We start from the raw sequence: 13,235 nt of genomic DNA, 5'->3' as shown, positions 1-13,235 counted from the left end.
GTACAAGAAAAGAGACTTTATGGTTGTCTGAGCGAACTTTAAGATTGTTAACAACTCTGACCAGGGCAGTTTCTGTTCTGTGGTTAACTCTGAAACCAGATGGGTAAACCTTAAACAGATGTTATATTTTATATGACAGATACATATAATTGTTGGTATACAACCTTTTCAAGAATATTTCCCAGGAATGGAAGATTTATGATTGGTAAAAAAAAACAACAAAAAAACAACAGCAAACAAACACAAAACAAAAACACATAGATCAAGATTACTACCAAACACCAAAAAACATTTTTTGAACAATTCAGTTGGTCAAGAGTGCATTTTACAGAAAGTAACTGTTGCGCCACTTCTTGTAGTTCACTACGCTGAAGAAGAGCAAAGTTCAACAGATGAAGTATCAGCCTGACTGCCTCCTGACTGGGACATGGGGAGTGTATCCGGACTGGGACTGAAAGGTACAAACATAGTTGATTTGAATTACAATACAACAATACAACAATACACCTACACTTGCTTAACAACAATCAGCATTTGAAACTCAAGCGAGATAAAGCTTACTTTGTTGTAGCACTGTGGGCATGGGCTGAGAAGGAAGTGAGAAGAGAAAAGAGGAAGAGACATGTTTAAGTCAGTTGAAAGTCACAAGTCAATGGATTTTTTCTTCACACATATATGGTCACACACACCTTGCTTGCAGTCAAACTTTCTGTACACACAGGCTACTGCCACTGCCAGAGTGAGTACAAGGAAGCCGCAGAATATTATGGCGATGACCTCTATGGTTACCATGAGAACCTCTGAGGGAGGGAAGAAGCAAGGCCGGTTAATATATTACTCTGTAATAGCAGCACATAAGTCATTTAAATGTACAGTATGTGCTGTTTACTTGGTGGTGTTTCAGTGGCAGATGTTGCTTGTGGCATGGAGTTAAGGACCCTGTCTGATCAAAAGTGAAAAGTATGATGTGGTAACGAGATCAGAGACCCCACACAAAAAAGACATGTATTTAAAAAAGCACATGTCAAATTTTAATATTAGCCAGTAAGAACAAATGTGTTAAAGGAATTGTTCAGCATTTTGGGAAACACGCCTAGGCCTACTCACTTTTTCTAACGCAAGTTAAGCTAGAGAAGTTAGCTTAGCATAAATACTGCAAACAAGGGGAAACAGCTAGTTGTTATATGTTATATCTTATGTCATGTTTGTTTAATTCATATAGAGGCAGGTTAGCCATTTACCCCTATTTGCAGTCTTAATGCTTAACTCTCAGCAAGACTGTGAATATATCTATTCCCTAAAATATAAAACTATTCCTTCAATATCAACATAATATCTTTTCAACCTGTTCTTCGGAGCGGGACGGCTGCACTCTCTACCCAGGCACCAGAGTCATCAAAGCTGTCCCTGGCCCTGCAGCGGTAATACCCAAACACCTCTGGGTCGAGCTCAGTCAGAATGAGGGTTCGTCTATGGTCAACAAGGGTATAATGAGGCAGGACAGGCTGAATATGGGTATCCTCATGGGTCTCAGGAAGAAGAGCAGAGTCGTTCAAAAGCCAAGAGACATAAGGAAAAGTTCCTCTGCTTACTTGGCAGTTCAGCCTGACACCAGCCAGTTCAAAGTCACTTCTGTAAAGATGTTCAACTTCCACTTTTACCTCACCTCCGACTGGGACTAGAAAACAAGGGAGGAAGACAATGAGAGAAATATTATCAGAGAAGGGTGATAATTAAAGGCAGGTGACCAAAAGAAAAGGAAAAGCATGTTTCCTTCACACATCCAAGTAGCTCATACCCACTTCCAGAGTCAAAGGCTCACTCAACAACTCCTGCACCTCATTTTTCACCCGACATCGAGCCACACCCATGTCCAGGCTGAGCTCCATGGGAATAAGGAACCAGGCAGCAAGGGATTCAGCTGCTACGACAGATCCCTCTTCCCTGTCATCTAATGACAGAGAGAAGTTGACTGGAGGAGTCCCTCTTAATGACCAGCAGGTCACGTTGCCACGGTATCTGTCTCCCTCTTTGAAGATGGAGAAGGAGATTCTTGGTGTTGAAACATAGACTGATGGTGGAATGAAGAGGGGAGAAGATGGGGAGGGTGATAATATATTACATGTAAGTAAGCAGTGTTCTTTAAATCAGTGAGTGTGTATAAAATAAATGACTCTATGGCCAAAAGTATATTGTGTACTTTTCATATGTCGTCGTTTTTAATGTTTTGGTCTGGGCTACTTTGGCTGATGGTTGTATATGTTGTATATGTAACATCTGCCATGGCCTTTGGTCAATTGAAAAAGTACTGAGTGAGTGATTGGGGGTGGGGGGGTTTCTTTCTACAAATAGTGCAGTTAATATCAACATCAGCAAAACAAAAACATTTGTTGCTTATAAATGATATAGTATTTTATTCCAGTCAATTTTCTCAGATATTAAATTATTATTCTCTAATTGTTCTTTTTGCTTTCAAAAGCCATTGCTGTTGTATGCATATGGTTTTGGAATAAGATGAACAATGTGTCCACATAACATATAGTTGATTTTTTTAAAAAAAGGTTCAGTATAACTTGACATGAATGTTTTTCTATTTAAACCACTTTAAAGATTAAAAAAACAGTTATCAGTACATCCATGTTCCTTCAAGTCTTCAATCTACTGTTACATTTGTATTTTATATATATATATACCTTTGACCTCCACCTTGACCTCTGGTCTGCTGGTGGAAAACCTCTTGGTGTTGTACAAAATGGACCAAGCCATGCAATAATAGTACCCGGCATGCCCTGGAGTCACCCTCTCCATCACTAGCTTGTTCCCAGTGGCATTCAGTAAAGAAGAGGTTGAAGATGTTATTTCCTTCATGTTGAAAAACCACGTGTAGGACAGGTGGGAGCCCTTTGTGTCACAACTCAGGACAATGCGTGAGCCCTCAAACACAACAGCGGGGGAGGGCACTGAGGTAACTCTGGTATTTGATGGTGGAGCTAGAAGTGAGGGAGTAATAGAAGGTTGGGGAGAAGGGGAAGAGGTCAAATAATAATCGGGACTTCAAAAGTCAAACAAGATGAATACTTTATCTGTGGGTCTGGTACTCACTGACTACACTAAACTTGATGCTGTTGCTGATTCCTGTGTCTTCCCCTATCTTCGCCATGCAGTAGTACGACCCTTCTGATGTCGGAGTGACCTTTTGGTAGAACGATGCAGCTTGATTCCCTTGGATATCAGTCTTTCTGTCAATCAAGAATCTTCCGTCCTTTATCAGCCCAACGATGGCTGGCAGAGAGGAGTCAGGTACAACACAGTGGAAAGACACCCCCGTGTTGAGGTAGGCCATGTCAGGACCAGTAAGCACTGGGCGTAGAGACACTGATCCACCTACACAAAGAAATGAAATGCTGGAACTAGTTTGGGTGAAGCTCTGACATTTGCTTACATAAACATAAATACACTACCTTTTGGAAGCAATCTTGCTTCAGGTTTTAAAGAGAGTTTAGAGAGACACAGTCCCTAAATTATCTTATTTACTTTTGCTCATATATAAACTGTTAAGAAATAAAAGAAAACTACGCTGCTGAATTAATAGCACACACTATAATACAGCAAATATCCAAAAGTTCTCAAACGGAAAACATACAAAAGAACTCCATATCTTAAGCACCACTTTAACAAACTTACTTATTTTGATGAACAGATTTGCCAGAGCTGAAAAATAAAAGCAACAACAGGATCCAGTAAGAATAACAGCCCATTCAAAAATGAATTTATGCGGCTATTTTAAATTAATCTTTGACTAACTCACCCAAAATTGGCAACAAATTCAGCGCCTGTAGATTCTTCATAACAAACAGTGCTCTGCATTTATCTCTGACATGGTTTCTCTGACTCAAATGTGTGTGTGTGTGTGCGCGCGTAGTGGATTCATGTGTGTGTGCAAAGGATAGGGGTGTCACACATGTGTTGCAAGTAGATAACATATTATGCTGCATGTTTGGCTTCATTTTCACAGCAAAAAAGCTTAAAAAAATACAACTACCAAAAAAGTTTAATGAGCATTATGTTTGAAAGGCATAGACAGCTAATTTAATACAAAGTACAGTGACATTTTCCATTTTTTTATATACATAAATTCTTCATTTATCTCAAAATCGACAACTATAGACATCACAAAAACTGAATTGCCCAACATTTTAAGCAAATAAAAAGGATGTCAAAATGACCAAAAGTAAAACTGTGAACCATGAACTAAGAGAAGGAAATGTACAGCTTTGATGTAACCACAAAAGTATGAGTCCTTGACTTTTTCTGTTCAAGACCAAATACCAAATACCTCAATATTGATATTATACAACATTGTAGGGATGACTACTGGTGTTTGCACAAAAATATCTACGCAATGAGATTTTTAAAATAAACAATCATCTGTTAAGCTCAGAAAATTAAAGTTTAATGTAATGCAGTCTTTAAAAGCAGGAAAAGACTACATTTATTCCGTATCATGATATTACGATATTCAATATGATATTGATTTATTGCCCAGCCCTATTGGGGAATTAATTTAATTGTGTGGTGGGGGGTCTTTATGTTTGTTGAGGGGGACGTTCTCCTCAATGTGCAGAGCGGGCATGGTGGGGGTTCCTTTGACGTCTGACCATTGTGGTGTGCTCTTTCACCAGGAAACGCTTATCTGAACTGCTCTGTGAGGATAACACATACACAAATGATTAGATACCCAGATAGAAAAAAAAGTTTACACACACTAATAGACCCCAGCATAAATAATTCAACGACCGAACCAGTTTAAGTCACATATTTCCTCTTCTTGTTTCTGTGACTAACGTGTAGATATGTGAAATGTCTTGTGACATGTGACTTACCATAACCAGCATATCTTTCAGTCTCTCAATGGCCTTCTGGTTGGCTCGCCCCCGTGACACATATGAGGTTAAGATTATACTGAGGAAACAGAAAGTATTTCATGTCAAATTCAAAGACTGCACCAGCAGATCAGATGACAGAATGGTATGTTTATTTTAAAACAGCTTGAATTCATTGAAGGTCAGTACTGTTAATGTGTTTGTGACCGTGCACATTCAGTTTTTAGTGTTCTCATCAAAAAGTGCTTTCAGTTGAATCAGTCTTAGGGTTGAATGTATTTGTTTTCCTTTCTATTAAAAAAATAAAATTGCAAATACAGAGATTGTGTTTTCTTTAGAGGTTAAACCTATTGTCGCTTTGTATACTTACACTTCAGCTAGTATGAGCGGTATGGCAAAGGCCTCAGAAGCCAGGTAGCGGAGAGTGGACTGTGCCGGTGGAGGGAGACTGTCCACACACGCTCCTGTCACATTAAACACAGTTCCTCCTCCAAATGGACCACAAGAAGAAGACTCACTTGGAGGGACCAAGTGGAGAAATGAGCCATGGAGAAAAGTGAAATAGAAATGTGATCTTTCTGTCTCGTGTTGAAACAGCAATCAGGTTTTTACACTAGCAATTACACGACTGTAGACACAAATAGGATGCATGTAAAGTGAACATTTACATATAGACAGATAAATGTTATCTGTAATAATAAATGTTTAAGTACAAAATCACAGTAAAAAGGATTACAAAGGTTTGTACTTGTAGAGCTTGAAGCCCAGCGTGACTGTAGCCATGAGGAGGCCGAGCAGCAACATGAAGTAGAATAGAACCGAAGAGCTGGAGGCTCGAAACATTCTCTGCCCTGCGTCACAGCACCGCAGCACCATGAACTGAAGAGAGACATGGACATGGTATGAAAAGGTGTTCATAATACAAACCATTTTAGGACACACATGGACAAAAATGAAAAGAGAAATAGAATCAGTTTTTACTTAAAGGGAAGAGTTCACCATTTCTGGAAACTTTCATAATTGCTTTCTTTCTGTGAGTTAGATACGAAGATGAATACCACTCTTACATCTGTGTGTTAATTATGAAGCTCAAGTTGGGAGCTGATCGGCTTAGCTTAGCATAAAGACTAGAAACAGGAGGAAACTGCTAGCCTGTCTCTGTCCAAAGGTTACAAAATCTGCTAACTAGCACCTCCAAAACTCACCAATTAAAACATTATTTCCTTAAAAATAACATTGTGTGTATTTCTTGTCCAGATGCAGTGACTGCACCTAGCCAGGAGTTTTTTTCCTATTCATATGGAATGGTTTGGCACATAATCCCTGTAAAAGCACGAATTGACACATTTTTACACTTTTGGTTCACATTGAATTAGATATAACATGTTAACCGCAGACTTTGTTACCTGGAGACAGACAGACATGACACAAGTAACACTCTTTAGCTCTTGGCTGAAAAAATAATTACTAAAAATTGTTGATTCATACTTGCACAAAAGTCAATTATTAAACAAATAATAAAATAATTAAGTTATTAATCTGTATTCCATTTGTTGTAACTCTCATTTACTGTTTTTTTTGTACCACAGATCAATACAGCAGCTAATGTATCCTAGTTTTTTCATAACTCTGATATATACCTTCTTGATGTAGAGCGTCATTATCAGTGTTACGGTTCCTATCAGAGGCAGCAGAGGGCAGTAGTAGACTCCCACCCAGGACACTGTCTGGGCATACACTAGATCCAGCACATTGAAGGGGATCAGGAAGTGTTGTTTCCCTAACAACCGGGCCAGGAAAGATGAGGGGTAATTCTCTCGTAGCAGCCTGTCAGACAGAGGACAACTTGTATCACAATCGATCTAGATCATCTAGATCGTCTAAACTTCTGTAGAATGTGCTCAAGAAGGACATGCATTGATCACATTGATCTTTCCATTAAAACCACAGTGACGACTAAGAAAGAAAGAACTGTTGCCAACCCACTTCCTGGGGTAGTTCAAGAAGAAGGTGCTGCAGAAAGTGATGAGGAAGTTGAAGATGCAAAGCTTGTACATCTCTCTACCAAACTGGTTCTCCCTGCACAAAATCTGAATCAAGGACAGACAGCATTACTTTGTGCTTAATGTCTTATTCAATGTGTGCTCAGTGTGTGTGTGTGTGTGTCAACTCACTGGACTCTCAGGGTTAGGGTCAGGGGTAGGGTTAGGGGTAGGGGTAGGGTTAAGGGTAGTGTCAGTAGGTGCTTTGATGACAGAATATAAGTAGATCCCCAAGGAGGCCAGCTTCAAGAAGATGCTCCTGAAAAATAGACAGAGTGAATTCATCCAGGTGTGTGTGTGTGTGTGTGTGTGTGTGTGTGTGTGTGTGTGTGTGTGTGTGTGTGTGTGTGTGTGTGTGTGTGTGTTCATGTGTGCATGCAGGTCTCCCAGTTCTTATCTTCCTGTATACCTTACCTCACGAGGGTGGCATTAACCTGCATGGTGAACGAGTAATCTTCAAAAGACGAGATCTTACGGAAGACGTGAGGGAGGAATAGGTTGATGAAGGTGATGGTGATGGGAGGGAGGTATTGCAGGAACAGTTTTACCAGTGGGTCATCCTAGGGTGCACAGTCAGGGGTGTCAGGAATGAAAATCTATACACCAACAGCTCAAATTTTCCAGGATATTGAGCATGGAAGCCTTACCGTATTGTGGATCGTAGACTGTGACTTCTCCGTGGCAAAGTGAATAAGGTAGAAGGCTCCACCCAGCAGAGACAGAACAAACAGGTTGAGGATGAACCTGAACAGGTAGAGATGCGCCCACTGTTTGAGTGTTCTCTTAGCCTCACGCATGGAGAAATTCTGCTCCTCCAGGAATAGCTGAGGAAGTGCAGAGATATACAGGAAGTCTTTATCTAGTCTTTGTCATAAAAGGCGTCAGAGATACCAAAAAGCAGAAGGACACGGCAAGAGTTCAGAGAAACACTGTATCAAGTTCTCCTTATTGTTAAAATGCCCTCTGTCCAAAATGTCTAAATGTCCTCATCTGCCTCCTATAGTTTGGGAGAATTTAGGAAAGGCTTGTTAAACACCTACTGTAGATTTTTTATTTTCTTTTAGTTTGAGAATTAGAAACATTAGTAGCCAAATTTGGCAATAAATTTAACAGAGTCAGTGCCTTTGGTTTGTGTGGAGAATATTGGCATCAAGCATGGCAGTATCGTCATCAAGCATACCTTGATATCGTTTCTGATGAAGCTGCTTTTGAGTTTTGCTGCAGTAGGGTACTGGATCGTGAAGTCCCAGCCACAGAAGATCTTATAGCTCAAATTCATTCTGTGACGCCTTCCCAGCATCCATGTGTGCTTGTAGCCAACGATCGTTCTATTGGAAACAGATAGATGGACTCTTTCTTTAAGATAAAATGGCAATTGAATTTCTTTTTTTGCTGTGCTGTCATGGACCACTGACCTGCGGACCACCATCATGACACTGAGGAAGAGGATGGTGAAGATTCCAGCGAGGTACAGGAGAGGTGTATTCAAGCAAGGCAGATTCAGGGAACCACGTGTATAGAAACTGTAGAAGACTGGAGAACGATCCAGGTAACCCTGGAGAAAGGAAAGGAGACTAGATTACATGAAAGAAAACAAACGATACAACAAACAAACTACAAACACACATGCAAAAAACTTTACCGATCCCAGGATGAAATCCAAAATGGAGTCATTGCCTCCAAACTTCAATGGTTCTGTAAAATCACAGAGAACAAAACTGTGTTTGTAGGAGTTACATCCACTTTTGGTTAATTTGATGAAACTTCTTATTAGCTTCCTCACCACTGTTGTTGCCCCTGCCGTAAAATGCTGTAGGCCCCAGAATGAATCCGCATATGAGAGCACAGTAGAGTACGTTCAAGAAAATCAGATATCTGAGGAAAACAAAGTAGGCCTTCACACCTACACCAAACCTGCCTGGAAAAAGATCAGGGATTTAATTGTGCTTTGTGAAATAACGTTTGTCTAAAGTACACTGGCTACCAGTAGGTGCAAAATCCACATAATGTACTGCAGGTATCTCACCTTCAATGGCATGGAGCATGTGCTGCCATGGTAACAGGCTTGCTATAGCTCCTCCCATCTGTGCCCACACTCTCTTCCTGCTGCTACTCTGGCTCCGCCTCCAGGACTCCCAATAGCCAATATTGCTGATTTGCATCTTCCTCCTTTCCCTGTAAGGCAGTGTCAATATATTTCATGTTTTTTCTTAAATGTGACTGTGTATTTTTAGAGGAAGGTTACAGTTAATTTGCATACTGTGTAAAATTTAAATATTTACTTTTCTTTCATACAAATTGCAGTTTTTATCCCAAGTACAATCTTTCCACAAAACATTCAGTATAACTAACAGAAAGCCCCCATATCCCTCTGATAGTGTGTGATACTTTAAATTAGGACCCTTGACAAACATGGACTCCATCTGTTGAAACTACAAATGTGGAAGTGGGGCTTTTGACTGGGGTCCCACAGGACACCAATATATTGGTATTTTAAAAATCAAAACAGAAACAGGAAACTATGATGTCATTAAAAACAAGCTGGCTGATGAAGTGAAGAAAATTTGGAAGGACTGAAAAAAGCACCTGTGAGATGTGACAAAATGTAAACCTCTTGGGTCTGCAGGTACCCAAACTTCCAAATCCATAATTACAATACAAGGTCAACCAATAATCTCCACCCCACTTTTCCCAGGACAACTTTTTCAAAATCTTCAATTAGATTCAGAGGTTCTCTCTGTAGGAATTACAATTATTATACATTCCACCAGTCTAAAATCATTTAAGGAATTATCCAGCATCATAACCACTCTTAATATCATATTCTATGCATTGGAAAATTGTCACCTTTCTCGATACACTTTGTCTGTGTTTCTTTACTCTTTAGTTTTTATGTTGTATGCCTCACCATAGGAGGCCCACCCAACAAGCACTTATTGGGTTTTATTTTCTCCTTCCGCACATTTCTCTTTCGTTAGTTATTGTTTTCATTTCTTAATCTCAAGAAATTCTGCATGTATTATTTTTCTTGTATTATGTTTTTTTTCTTTATGTGCAATAAATAAACATAGACCCCAATCATATTGTGCTTGAGGTGGTAGCAGCATGGATGCCTTCCTGTAGGATATGAATGTAATATGTAGAATGGGAAGAAGCAGGTTTGAGGAATGTGTAATAAGCTTTCCCACCTGGCATCTCTCTTCGCCTGAATAGACACAGCCAGGTTCCTGAGCGGCACTGTAGACGCCTTGTCTCTGGGTCCCCTGGACTGGTTGCCAGGCTCGAGCTGCTCCTCCGACCTGTTCTGCTCAGGCCGGGAAGCCTGGATGCTGGGCAGCTGGTCAAATATCTCTGTCTGGTAGTACTCGCAGGAGTCCGAGGACACAGAGGAATAAGTACTCTCCTCTGGGGTGAAAATGACAGATGAATGCTGATTACAGTACATGTTTTTGTAATTTTCATTACAGATTAGTCTGTTAATTATTGATTAATCGATCAATTGTTATGCCTACGGAATGTCAGGAAATAGTGAATAATCTCCATCACAGTTTTCCAGAGCCCAATGTGAATGCTTTAAATGTCTTGTTTTGTCCAAACCCCAAAATATTAAGTTTACAACAATATAAACCAGAAAATAACAGCAGATCCTCACATTTAAAAAGCAGAAACCAGCAAATGTTTGGCATTTCTACAAATTGTTCAATGAGTAACATGGATGCCGATTAGCTTTTCTGATAATGAATCAATTGCTTGTTTGATTTGACGAGTTAATTATGCTGTGTTTGGATATGCCATGTTTGCCTGCCTTCCTTTTTGTTTTACCCTTGACTCTATTTGTAATGGAAGTAGTGTCTGAAAGTATTTGAATTCATAGATGATGCAGGTGTTTTCTTTTCATGTCAAGAACTTCAATGAACATCTACTGATGAAACACTAAAATGTAACCCTCCGTAGGATATTTGTAAAAATTGGACCTGAGCAGAGTTGACATGAAGGTTCAGTGTTGATAACAGCTGCTTTACAGAATTAAACTCATGCAGGCCTTCTCTTTGTGGAGGCAGCATGTTATCAAAAGTATCAGCTGGTCTACCCTCAAAGTTGAAAGATGTCTGCAGTATGCCAGATGGCTGACATGTTTAGATGTGACTGACTGCGATAATGGTTGCGCACCAGTAATAGACCAGCTGGTTTGCAAAAGAATAACACACAGTCACACAACCAAGTAAGTGGATATCACTCTCACACAAATGAATAGACGACAAATACACAGACACATATGTAATACTTTTCTGTTACCTGATAAAAGTCTCCTGAAGCTGACATTGTTGCGCTCCTCCATTTTTTCTCCCTGAACTTCCTCTTTAATGAAAAATGCTCATATAGGCCGTTTCTCTCACTGCACATAAAAGCAACACATGGTAGCAAACATCTTCGCCCGATTCAAAGTTGTGAAAAGGAGTTACTTCTGCAATCTGCATAAAAATATCCTGCTTTGGGCCTCACAACAGCATCTCACTGAAGACCCCTGAGCGACCGATCTGGAGTTGCTGTGGCTCTTGGAGTCCTGTTAGCGCAGCTGACACTCTGACAGGTGGAGCAGATGCTAGATCCGTCTGCATGTACTGTAGACTGACTAACTGCAGCTGAATTTGACATCTCACAGGAAATCACATGACAGGATGCCGAAACAAGTTTTTCACTGGTGGCTTAAAGTGCAACAAATTATTTCACTGGACTTCAAAAAAAAAGTTCACAAATGTTGAAGTATGTTATGAAATGAGTAAGGTTAAGATCTTGACTAAGGCTAGACCTGGTAAACCTCACTGTAGATGAGTATAACACAGACTATGTATTGTTTTAGGATTGATTTGAATGCTTAGATTTACAGTTTAATATGGTCTCCTTTGGTTCTTCTGTAGTAGTAGTTGTTGTAGATCACTTGACATGGTGTACATCAGGCAATGTTGCATCATTTGAAAACTGACATTTGAATCTGATGTACCTCGCAGAAAGGCTTTTGTCCACCCACTCTCCATACCACAAAGACGTTTGAGGCTTTCAGTCAGCACCATTTACACAGAAACATGAGCATGGGTGTTATTTCTCATGCGTCATTTCAACATGCTATGTTTCAAGTTGAGAAACTAAAACGGATCATTTTCATTTACCCAGAAAGATGACCACCAAGACATGTTATATGGAAAGAGTGATGTAGCACACGTTGGGAAAGCAATGGTGGAAAAACTATTTAGGGCTTTTACTGAAGTGAAACTAGCAATATCACAAGGTTAAAATACCTTGTGATAGTAATAAATGACTGTGTAATAATACCGTAGTTAGAATAAGTCTGCTCAAAATTACAGAGACTTTATAAGCAGCAATAGTTGAAATGTAGTTTAATATCATTGATTCATTATGCAGCATTTTAGGTTGTAGCTGGTAGAAGTAAAGCTACTGTTTACTTCATATACTGTAGTTTAATCTATATCAATACGTCATATTTTTAAAGCTGATAATATACTACTTTATATGTGAAACCTTGATTTATAATTTTACAACTGTCAATACCTGTAGTTCAGTATTACAATATTTGCCTTTGAAATGCAAAAAAAAGTGTAAAAAAACTGTACTGAAGCACTCAGATATGAGATGTACATGACACATTTGGACCCATCAGTTTTGACTTACAATGTGAAATATTTCTAAACATTTATGACCTTAACTCAACAGTGAAACAAAATAAATATAACAATCTGAAAAAAATCCTTAACAAGCTCTTCAAGGCGTTTCAGAGATAGGCAAGGTGTGGTCAAGTATGTGCAGGTGAGTCAAAAGGAAGGGGCCAGGAGACTGTAAAGCCATACAAACTACTAAAGTCGCAGGTTACTGGTCATATTAGGCTACCTCTGCACCATCTATCTTCATCATAAGCAATGTCTACTATAGGCCCACTTGCTGTTTTTTTCTCTCAACCACAGTCTGCCATTACTCTTTATGCGAGCCCATTTTTGAGCCAGTTCACTAGCAGACTGACCAGTTAGTCGGTTATTCGGAACTCACTATTGGCATCTCTTTTCCTTTTGCTTTAGTACATAAACACCGTCCGGGAGGGGCATAAGACTGAACCATGAGTGGAAACCTTTGAGGGATCAACCATACGTTACTTCGCTGTCAGTAAAATAAATTATCCATATAATAATCCATGTGTTTGAAGACTACGACAGAGGTGACGGCCTTATCTGTGAATTTCTTATTTGACCAAAAGTCTAGCTCGCTCCGTTTTACTGTTGTGTTTTGGTGAAAAGTAAAA

General features: G+C 39.5%; 2 protein-coding genes across 3 annotated transcripts; both read right to left on the bottom strand.

The window, feature by feature from the left end:
- Nucleotides 1–292: 292 nt before the first annotated feature.
- LOC128375553 (Fc receptor-like protein 5) lies at nt 293–3,199 on the bottom strand. 2 transcript variants are annotated; one of them, XM_053335935.1, is made up of 8 exons: nt 3,103–3,199; nt 2,694–2,990; nt 1,799–2,071; nt 1,346–1,678; nt 890–943; nt 690–800; nt 562–586; nt 293–451 (listed from the first exon to the last, which is right to left on the bottom strand). In XM_053335935.1, exons 1-8 carry the CDS (start codon nt 3,158–3,160, stop codon nt 364–366), a joined length of 1,239 nt encoding a protein of 412 aa, XP_053191910.1. In that variant the 5' UTR covers nt 3,161–3,199; the 3' UTR covers nt 293–363. The 2 variants fall into 2 exon arrangements, with proteins under 2 accessions (XP_053191910.1, XP_053191916.1); XM_053335941.1 differs by lacking the exon at nt 890–943.
- Nucleotides 3,200–4,551: 1,352 nt separating this feature from the next.
- tmc8 (transmembrane channel-like 8) lies at nt 4,552–11,521 on the bottom strand. The gene is made up of 16 exons (XM_053336001.1): nt 11,222–11,521; nt 10,114–10,330; nt 8,952–9,100; nt 8,709–8,843; nt 8,568–8,620; nt 8,341–8,480; nt 8,106–8,253; nt 7,573–7,749; nt 7,340–7,485; nt 7,104–7,184; nt 6,870–6,968; nt 6,524–6,710; nt 5,620–5,762; nt 5,254–5,400; nt 4,884–4,962; nt 4,552–4,703 (listed from the first exon to the last, which is right to left on the bottom strand). The coding sequence occupies exons 1-16, from the start codon at nt 11,262–11,264 to the stop codon at nt 4,614–4,616; spliced, it is 2,034 nt and encodes a 677-aa protein (XP_053191976.1). The 5' UTR covers nt 11,265–11,521; the 3' UTR covers nt 4,552–4,613.
- Nucleotides 11,522–13,235: the final 1,714 nt, after the last annotated feature.

The sequence above is a fragment of the Scomber japonicus genome, chromosome 2 (genome assembly GCF_027409825.1).
Source record: "Scomber japonicus isolate fScoJap1 chromosome 2, fScoJap1.pri, whole genome shotgun sequence".
Taxonomy (NCBI): domain Eukaryota; kingdom Metazoa; phylum Chordata; class Actinopteri; order Scombriformes; family Scombridae; genus Scomber; species Scomber japonicus.
Note: the sequence above shows the minus strand (reverse complement) of the source record. Positions and strands in the feature narration are given on the sequence as shown.